Source organism: Pagrus major, chromosome 7 (assembly GCF_040436345.1).
Source record: "Pagrus major chromosome 7, Pma_NU_1.0".
Lineage (NCBI taxonomy): Eukaryota > Metazoa > Chordata > Actinopteri > Spariformes > Sparidae > Pagrus > Pagrus major.
This window is the reverse complement of record NC_133221.1, coordinates 6,392,176-6,402,834: the sequence shown is the minus strand read 5'-3', so window position 1 is coordinate 6,402,834 and position 10,659 is coordinate 6,392,176. Positions and strand designations below refer to the sequence as shown.

Below are 10,659 nucleotides of genomic sequence, written 5' to 3'. Positions count from 1 at the left end.
TCAAGTCTCTCTCATCCGGACGGGGGACTCGGCACTTCCAGAGAATGAGAATGATTTGCGAAGTCTTTATGTCCTCTCTCCGTTCTGATCCATTTCCATTTATCATTTTTCAACCACTTGGCAAGATCCAACGGACGCAGCAGCAATGTTTTGATTATACAGTGACAACACATTATGAAGAAGTCAGTGAGCCTTACAATCTTCTTTTTTTTCTTTTCTTTTCTTTTTTACAGAGGGAACACAAGAAAGCCAGAGAATGTTGAATATTGCCATCCGCCAACTAGGTTTCCCTTCTCCAGCTTCAGGTAGACTTTGTCCTCTTTTTCTAGATAGAGCAGAACTCCGTTGGTGGCCGCCTCACGAGTTACATCTTTGTCACCCGCAAAGGCAGAGATGACGGGTTTCCCATTCAACATCAAGTTCACCTGGACAACAGAAATAACAATTAGCAACGTGGAAAGGAAAAAATAATACGTTTTGAGGATATAGAAGCAGAGTTTATCTCTTATTTGTAACTTGACCTTGATAAAATAACTACGAATGAATCAAAAGTCAAGCAATCAAGCTTTTATTCTCATTCATGAACGTTTTCAGCAAGCAGAAGAAAAGACGTCAAGTAAATCCGTCAGTCAGTGAGTTCATATTAAGGGACTGTACGCTAATTATTAGGGAGGGGGAACTTGTGTATTTCTTTTTTTTGTTCTTAAGTGAGGCTTGGCTGACTTTTTGGAAAAGCAGGGGGAGGGGATTTAGATTTTTTCCTCATCCCAGATTTATATTTTATATCAATATTAATACAAATAAACTTTATGCAGGCAGCACTTTTCTAAACAGCGTTACATTAAGCCTTTACAAACTTTAAATTTCGGCAAAGTGCTTAGTGAGCCAAGTAGTCAAATTTTCTTTGTGTGCCGGTCTTTCCCCAGTCTGTCATTATTAACAGCTGACATTTATGTATCTTATCTTATTTTTTACACATATAATTATAGTTTTGTTTATTTTTTCTGTTTTAGCTCTTTGGTTTATTTTTCTTTTCGCTGAGATTTGTCTTTATATGCCCTTTTGTTTTTTGTTTTTTAAAATCTAGTCCTTTTAATGCATTATGGGTTTTTGTGTGTCTTGTTATTAGTGCAAATAGATATACTGATGTAAAACAAAATCAGTTTATTACTATTATTAAATACAAGTTGGTAAGTAAAAGTACAGACAAATGTAAAAAATGAGATGAACAAAATGAAATAAAATAAAACGAGAGTATCAAAACTGTAAGCTGAACAAATAGAACAGTCAAAGCTGGAAAAATAAAACTTGGTGCTTATATTTGTAAAAGGCTTTTTTGAGAAATTGATTTTGAGAATTCATTTCCTCTTTCTTATTAATTATAAAGAGGGATCAAATACAAAAATTATGAAAACTGTTATTCCACTGACATTAACATGAAGGTTACAGTACACCAGTGGTTCACAAACTCTGCAGGGCTCCTCTTTTGCAGATAATTCTTTCTAACGCGTTCTTTGCTTGATGGAATTTATTTTTAAACACTGTCTCTAATTAATACAGAACGTCTGTGTGACGTCTTACTAAAAAACTCAACGAGGGGCGGCTGTGGCTCAGGGGTAGAGTCAGCGTCTTGTTATTTGAAGGTCGCAAGGTGGGCAAGATACTGAACCCCAAACTGCTCCCGATGTGCTCATCAGCACCTTGCATGGCAGCCGCAATCACCGTATGAATTACTGAAGTCGCTTTGGACAAAAGCGTCTGCTAAATGCCCTAAATGTAAATGTAAAAATGGAAGTCACCAGGGCCACCAACACCAGGTCGGTTGTCTCAGCCCCTCGCAAGTCATCTTTCAGTAGATTCACTGTAGTCTCTCTTCATAACGACTGTTGTAACGAACGCTGAAGCTCAGGGCAAGAAATGCCTCATCGTATTTCCTTGTCTTTTGTTTTTCCCTTCCCTAGGGGGCGCTCCCACTCACTTTGGGAACCTCTGTGGTTCAACATCTTAAATTGTTTATCCTTAGCCTCTTTTAGGAAATTGAGTTGTACCAATGCTTTAATAGTACTTTGCTGGGGGGAGGGTTTTGCAGATTGTTTTCTAATGGGAGTGTCTAAATGATATATAAATAATGCTGTGTAGCTTTTTTTTAGTTTTTTTTATCCCCACCCCTCCCCACACCAATAATTTCCATACGGTCCCTAAGTGAGACATTTTGTTCCAATCTGCCACTAAAACAGGTTCACAACTCAATCAACTGCACAGCTGTGAAACAAACAAACAAACAAACAAACAAACAAACAAACTGATTACCTGTATGGTTTGGCTCTGGTACACTTTAATGACATGGAAGTTAAAACTGTAGACTCCTTTTCTCGGGGACAAAAAAACTGATTCAAACGTGAAGTAGTTTCCTATATTCACAAGAATCTACGAGAGAGGAGGAAAAGGAAGAAGAAGAAGAAGAAGAGAAAAACACTGTGAAAAGGTGTTTATATAGCCGGCACCTCAACAAAGGCTTCCATTTCAATGGGGATTAAATATATAAATATTTAAATCAGCCACAGACACACAGGAGTCAGCATTGTGTCGACCAGACTCGTCCCTGCTCACACACAAACTGGGTGCGACACCAGACCTGAACCCGGCAGTACACCTTCCTCCATCACAGGAGACTAACATGATGCTATAATCTACAGTACCTTCACTTTTTCTCCACATGTGAGACCTCCACTGATAAAAGAACCAGGAGCCTTCTTTAACAGAATCACCTGATGAATATTAAAGTGTCAGAATAATAAATGAAATACATTTTTCTTACTTTTCCATCCAGCCTGAATATGTGAGCCCAGCACAGCACTTACCGCTGTCTCCTGAGTGTCACTAAAAGGTTTTAAGCACCCTCCTGTGATGTCAGACATGCTGTATTTACATTAGCACAGATCATGAACTTCTTCTTCTTCGGGGGTCCTGATTGATTGATGGAGGCAGCAGAGGCTCCTCTCACCACCTGCAGAGCCTCCAACACCTCAGTCCCAACCTGTTAAAGCCGAAGCTGAGCCGGGACCTTTGACAAAATTTGGCTTTCATATAGCAACAGCGTGCACACGACCCACACCAATCAGATCAGTTGCAGTTGTGTTATGACTGCGAAAGATCACGTTATGTAATTCAAATGAGAGGGCAGCGGATCAGCTGAGTGGTGTTGTTGTGAACACCTTGCGCTGCCCACCTCTGTATGACTAATCACATTCTTCTTCTTCTTGTTTTCTGATTTGTTTGTGTGTGGAAGGTGAGGGTGGTGCGCGCGTGTCCGTGCTCGCGCGTGCAGGGGGTGGCTCGAGGCGAAAACAGATGAGTGCGCGTGCAGGCACCGCAGGATCCAGTCACTTTCCCCAAACGTGCCAGATTGCGCGCTTGTGCCGACTTCCACATGCCAACTGCAAACTAGGGCTCAGACTAAAACTCTGATGCACTTTAATGTTCTGCACCACAACAAGTCACAACTGAGCGTCAGGGATGAAGGTTTAACACAAACAGAGAGGATAAGATTGACTTAAAGACTGACAGGTTTGGGGGGGGAAAGAGGAGATTAACCAGAAAAGTGCAATTAAGAGCGAATTTACCCACTTTTTGACCTCATTAGTTCATAAAAAAGCGTCTTCACCTGATCGAAGTAGATTATTCTCGTTTTGTTGCTCATCTCCGACGGCTCGTGGTTGTTGCTCCGGACTGCAGAGAAAGCCACCTTGGAGTTGGCGGCGCGCACCGAGATGCCGAGCGGAGAGGACGAAGCCTTCCAGTCCGTGGTCGGGTTCGAGTCGCACACCACGAGGCATTTCCCCTCCAGGACGATGGGCTCCGTGTCATTCTGAGCTCTCGCCACCTCAGAGATCACAGTCCAGCTGAGCATCAGTATGAGGGAGTTCACCATGGTTTTTTCCCCCTCTCTCTCTCCTTCTCTCCCCTCTCTGTCCCTCTGTGTGACAGCTGTGGCAGCGCCGATTCGCAAAAAAAAAAGAGAGACCGTCTCCTGCACCACACCAAGTTTCCGAGTCCTTCCACTGGTCTCCCCCGCCGCAGACGCCCTCTGACGCTCTGATATTCTCTTACTGGGTCCAGAAATGTGCCATATCCGAGCGAGACATACACCCAAAAAAAAAGAGAAAGAGAATCAAAACCTTCTAAACAAAATGTAACGCGGAGATAACCGAGTGTAATCTATGCGCCTCATTTTCTGTCATTCAAAGCGCTAAAATCAGATACAAGTAGAACAGGTCAAATATTTGAGAGGAAGCGGTTCTGGTCCTCCAGTCGATAAATCGTCCATAGCCCTCACTCCCACTCCGAATAACGCGTCTGACAGCAGATGTTCCCGCAGTGATGTGCTGCGTGTGTGCGCGCCCCGACATCCACTTTACGCACGCACAGAAGTTATAATTAACTTTCCTCTGCGTAATTTGCCAAAAGCTTATGTTTCTCTAATTCTCTATAAAATATCCCCCAACTTAAATACACATTCATTATTGGACCGTGTTAATGACACGGAGAGGATTCACTGAATCTACAGTTCCAGCTGTCATTTTCTCGGATCTGGGAACAAATACGTAAAAGAATTATCTCCAGACACATTTTTCTGATGATTTTTTTCTCTCTCCAGTTTTTTAAGGACTGTAATGTAGAAGTATAGAGCTGGAAATGCCCTCCAGCAAAGAGTTTTTGCTGTGTTTCTTGCACTGCCAGAGCTCCCCTGACCGCCTGGCTGTAGGTTTCACAGTTATGCAGTGACTCATCATAATCTCATTGCACAGGTGGGCTGAACATCTTTCAGGCTTAACTTGGAAAGAAAGTCAGAGATGGGACCTTTAGTCTCTAAATGGTGTCATGTCTGAAATCAGTGCTTCTCTCTCCGAGTCTAACTTCAAATTCATTACAGTAATCACACCTATTACCTCCCTGATAATCTGGAAATTAAAAAAAAGGGGGGGGGGGGGGGGGGGATCTTGGGTTTAATGCATTTATATCACTCAGGCTGTGAGTTGCACTTGTTTGTCACCTCCTGCTGCATTAAATCAACAAGTCATTCCAAAGTGTCCTGTGAGAGTATTGACAAGAGATTAGAGATGAGAGCACATCACTCTGTCCTTGTGACACCACGGGCTCCCCACAAAGCAGCAGATCAATTTTAACGTCCTTCCTCTGACTTACAAAGTGCTACATGAGCTGGCACCGACACAGTTTAACCCACAGGACCCCACTGCAGCTTCAAAGAGCAGATGGATGGATGGATAGATAGATAGTTTTCCAATATTACAACAATTTTAGTAACAATATTTTCTTATCGGTACCAAATTTGTTTAGAAACTGTTGGAAAGAATTCAGAAATAACAGACATGTAAAAATAAAGCTTCAGGTGATGATTATCACAATGTCAACAACTATAACTCCTCCCATTAAACTGCTGTTTAAAAGGTTCATGAATGACTGATAGAAGAGTGATAACCGCTGTAATCATATTTAATGATATATGATTACAAAACTGTAAAAAGTCACATGGAGTCAACTAATCTTTTCCGTTAACTTAACATAAATATGCACGTTTTATTAATTTCAGTGTAAAACATCTAGTCTTCAGACCACTTCAGAACTAATTAACAGGAGGTTTTCGTACTTTCACTTGAAATAGTGAGATGATTGAATGTACAGTACAGAGTTCAACACACCTGCAGTCTATAAAATTGTGTTGTGTAGTTTATCTTGCATTTTTCGATAAAATGATATTATCTTGAATTTTTATCCTTTACTCTCACTTTCCACATTAGTCTTTTAGCTCATCCACATCCCGTTTCACAACACATGTTGCTTGTTCATGTGACAAATAAACCTTTGAATACTTTAAAAGCTTTAATGAATAATGTACAACACACTTGACGTAGGTTAAGCAGATTTAAGGACACAAAGTGGTTTTTCTTGTAGATATTTGTCAACTATTATAACTCCTCAGGTATTAACTTACCTAGAAATACGTTAAGCGACAGCTGAGCAAACTCTGCCTGCTGATGAAGGCCACGAGAAGATGCTCTGAGAAGAAATCTACTACAAACTACAAAATACTATTTTCCAACAGCCTTCAGCGACGTGCCATGAGATCCCATGGCACGTCGTGCTCTGAGTTTGTTGGGACACATACGTATGACACTCTCAAGATATAACCAGTTTATATATTTTACATAATTTTGAATGACTTATGAAAGCTGTGAAGCCGATGTTTTTATTTAAAGGTTATGTAAGTTCATGTTTACTCTTCTGCCTTGTTGCCTTTTCTCTTTTGCGGATGGTATAATGTGACGGATTGAACACTCATGTCACAGATAATTATTGAGAGACACTCCCACGGGAGAACTGACCCGAGCACAGTGAATGAGCGGCGCGTCGTCCATTTAAGATCGTTGTTGTAAGAATTGTTTGAAATATCTTGAGGAAGGTCCAGAGGGACGGGAATTTAATGAATAAATTGCGATGCGGAGTAATAGCAGTGAGCGGACTCATTTTTTTTCAAGACTGAATAGATTCTCAAGTTAAAATATTCAAGGCAGTGCAAAGGTTTTAACATAACGCTGGATGCTGAATGGGGTTGAGTAAAATAGAGACAGACAGACCCTCAGAAACCTGTTTTTAATTATTGGATTTGTAAAGTGTTCTATGTGCAATTACATTAAAATAAACCTGGATCCTGAAAATCCACATACAGTGATGGGGAGTCGCTTCCTTTCCCATTAAATTCATGCTTATGAATTCAGCCTTTTTGATCTTTGTGGCTGAACAACAACAAATCATTAGGTTACACTGCTGAGAGCGATAAAAACGGTAGAATTTTAAACAGCCCAACAAGTAACTGGGCCTGAACCCTGACACGAATCAGTCTGTGCCAACACACGATGCGGTGAGAAGTGTTTCACAGATAAATGTTTAGAAACAGAACGTACCGAGCAGTCAAGTAGAGCTTGTCATCAGCAGATTACAGGTGGTGGTCTGCACGAAGAAAACTGATATCGGTGAAATCAGAGCCGTGTTTATGTAATCAGAGTGACTGCCAGCTCTGTTTAACAGGAATTTAAAACACAAAATAAATTTGTCACACTATTTCTCTATCTATTGGACATCTGATACATTCTTTTAACTTCCCTGAATGATACAAATGAATGAATATTTGCTATCTGGAAATGGATGTCTTCGGATCCTTGAATGCAAATGCACCAAACTGACTCCAATTATCAGAGACTGTGTTGTTTTGGGCACCGATCCATCTGTAAATGGAAGACAATCTGAGAATATCACAACCGCAACCTGAATAGCTGCCACTTTGTGAGATTTGTGTCATCACCCAGCTCTGACAAATGGTTTCGTGCCTAATGTGCATGTCAATATGTTTCCATGGCAATGGAGTTTTCAGGGATGAGAGGCGATGGCTTGTAATGTGCCAAGAAACTCTTTTGGAAATGTTACAGGGGAAAAAAAATGTTGTTTTTTTTAACTTTTATTTGAAGGGCAGCCTTTTCTGACCCAACGTTCCTTTACTGAGAAAACTTCAGCTGCTGATACGTGAGGTCGTTTGATTATCAAAATAATCCTGCACTGATAGCAAACAGCAGGTTTTCACAGTAAGCTCTCACAGTAAAGTACTGTAATCTTGTTTTTGCAATGCATGATGGGTAATTATTTGGAATATTACAATACGATGATGTGAATCTCCGTACAACAAAGTAAACATGCTAACAAGCTAATTGTGGTTGGGTTAAAGTGAAAACATAGTATGGCTGTATTATTGCTGTAAATTTAGTGTAAATCTGTACCTTTATAAAAACTACAGATGCTTATTACAGTATCATAATGTATTTTCACAGTAATATGGTGTCTGGGTTACTGTAGAAACACAATATATTACTGTGATTTTCATCTTTACTACTGTTAAATAATTACAAATTAATTTACAACAGAGCTTTACTGTCAAATTACAGTAATCATTTTTACAGTGTAGGAGTATCAGGTAACATTATGCAGATTTAAAGATGATCCTAGAAATACAAATCAAATGTACCAACCTGTGAAGACAGCAATGTAGGGAAAACAGTTTCCCTAGATTTCACCAGAATAGTACATTTCTAGAACACCCACTCGGTTAAGGTTAGGAAAATATCATGTTTTGGCTTAAAATACCTGTTTTAGTCACAGCAAACACGGCTGGAAATGTCCAGGAGTCTCCTTAAAAACACCCAGAATACGGCTGGAAATCACCCCGAGTTCTCCTCAAAAATATCTTGTGGTGTCACATTTACAAATGTTGAAACGCAGACTGGAACTGCAGTCACCTGTTTGGCAGCCTTCTCGCCTGTAAGTCTACCACCATCCCCTTCACCTCCCTCTGTGGATGTCAGCTCACAAACGTGTGATGTGAACGTGATATGGCAAGTTTCGTACGTATTTCATTACGGTACGTGACATGTACACACGTTCTGCTAACACAATACCCTGGCGACTGGGTTGACATTTCAATTTTCAAGACACTTTAAAAACTTTTCTTTAAAAACATTTATTGTTGTTGTCACAGATCGGGTCAATAGCTTCAATACAAAGTTAGAGGTAGACAATAAGTAAATATATTTCTCTCAAGTAGCCTACTGCTCTTTATTTCAATTATAAACTACTTTATTCTTCTACTCCCCCGCTGCATTTCAGAAGAAACATGTACCTGACAGCCAGTTACTGTTTCCTTTTAGCTTTAGAAGCTAAGTTAAGTAAGGGCTGCGTTTGTTATTCCCATCTGACTCTATGAGATTGTGACTGATCAAAGTACTGGAGTGTTCTCTTGCAGTAGAACAAAAAAATGATAGTGTCATGAATGAAGCTCCTGATTAATATCAAAAATGGGTGAATTCTCAAAATTGCTTATAAATGCTTGCTCATTTTTGCTCGAGGCGAACTGAAGGAACTGTCAAGGGCCGACGACTGCAGCTGCGCAACCAGAACCTCAAAGGTCAAGAGACTCGCAGCCTTTGTCTTATTCGCAGTAACATGTTATTTTTCATTGAATAATTATTCCAGGATTTTAAATGAGGTGGAAAACTAATTTTCGGTAATATCGTCGCAATCTTTGTCTTCTTGAAGGACCTTGGAAACCTTGTTGAAAACTACTTCACCGTGAAACATACAAACATTATCTCAAGCAGTCGTGTCATCGTGTCAGGCCGAGTTGAAGTTCAATAATTAAATAACTAGAAAACCAGTTAAAGCTAAAAAAAAATCCTTTCATCAGTTTGTGTGTGTGTACCGCAATCTATGTTGCTGCCAAACCCAGCATCACGGTGAGACGACATCAGATAGCGAACAAATCACATTAATATTTTACCTGCTCCCTCCAGCAATTACTTCCTTTTAGACAAATGAATTCTATAGGGGACTCGTTTTATCATCTGAAAAGGGACAAATAAAAAAGGAAGAAAATAACTTCACACCCATCGCTGGGTCTGGATAAAAAGAACAACTCTCTAAGGAATTTAATTAGTAGTCAAAAGGAGAGTATGTACTCTGCATATAACACACTGATCATGGCGGACAGGCCTGTCGCACATAATGAGCTGCTCTGGTAATCTTCAAAAAGGCGCAGGCTTTTTTTTTTACAAAGTCATTGTATATACTTTTACACTAATTAAACATATATCCAAAGTGGTGCTTTTTCAATGCAATAAAATAGGCAATAGGCCAGAGGCAACTGGAGATACGAGCTGCCAGTCACTGGCGGAAGCAGCTGCTATCCTTCACAGTGATATTTCAATATTTTGCCTGAGAAAAGATATTCTGAGCTCGAATCAGCAATAAAGTATATTTGTCTAGATTTCTTGGCCTGCAGCGCAAACAAGCTGTAAACACAATATTGTAAAATTAACACCACTTACATGCACAATACCTAATTTTATGGGTTTCTAAATCAAAAGAAAACAAACAATGTTCACTGAGTGTTGTGTGGGGAGGGCTGGGAGCCACCGCTGATCAGAGTCGACCAGCTGTGGAGGAGAGAGTGGGGTGCAGAGCCGGACCATCTGGAGGAATAAACTCCAGAGTCGCATCAGATTCTGCTCTGATCCGGAGCTGTTGACCAATGGAAGGAGAGCCGTTGATTTATCTTCATTCCTGTTTATCAACCTGACTGCAGCAGCCATCAGCGAAAGCGATTGTCGGGTGTTTATGTTCTGTATGTTGCTGTTGCTCACACGTTTACGGCTGATGTACGCTAAATGAATCTGGTTGTTTGGGGTGAATAAACATTCAAAAAACACAAATGATCCCGCTGTCAAACTTGCATGATTAATACGAGGCAAAATGTGCATTGCTGGTTGTGAACACACCATTAAATCTGACGTTAAATGTTCATGGGCGAAGTTTTACTCTCTGACTCTCTCTGGAAGTTATAGCGACAGGCGACTAAATGTAACGCACCGTTAACCTTGAGTAAACTTGTGGATTTCTCTGGTCTTGATGTGTTAGAAATTTCAATGTGGAAATTTTATATATTGTATATTATCTCAAAGTTGATATGGCAAAAGAGTTAGCTTACTTCTTTGAATAAGCAGCAGACATGTATCAGGATTAGCATTCATTTGGAGG

General features: G+C 40.2%; 1 protein-coding gene across 1 annotated transcript; it reads right to left on the bottom strand.

The window, feature by feature from the left end:
- Nucleotides 1–227: 227 nt before the first annotated feature.
- On the bottom strand, nt 228–3,934 carry cbln4 (cerebellin 4 precursor). The gene is made up of 3 exons (XM_073470844.1): nt 3,665–3,934; nt 2,311–2,427; nt 228–425 (listed from the first exon to the last, which is right to left on the bottom strand). Exons 1-3 carry the CDS (start codon nt 3,929–3,931, stop codon nt 228–230), a joined length of 582 nt encoding a protein of 193 aa, XP_073326945.1. The 5' UTR covers nt 3,932–3,934.
- Nucleotides 3,935–10,659: the final 6,725 nt, after the last annotated feature.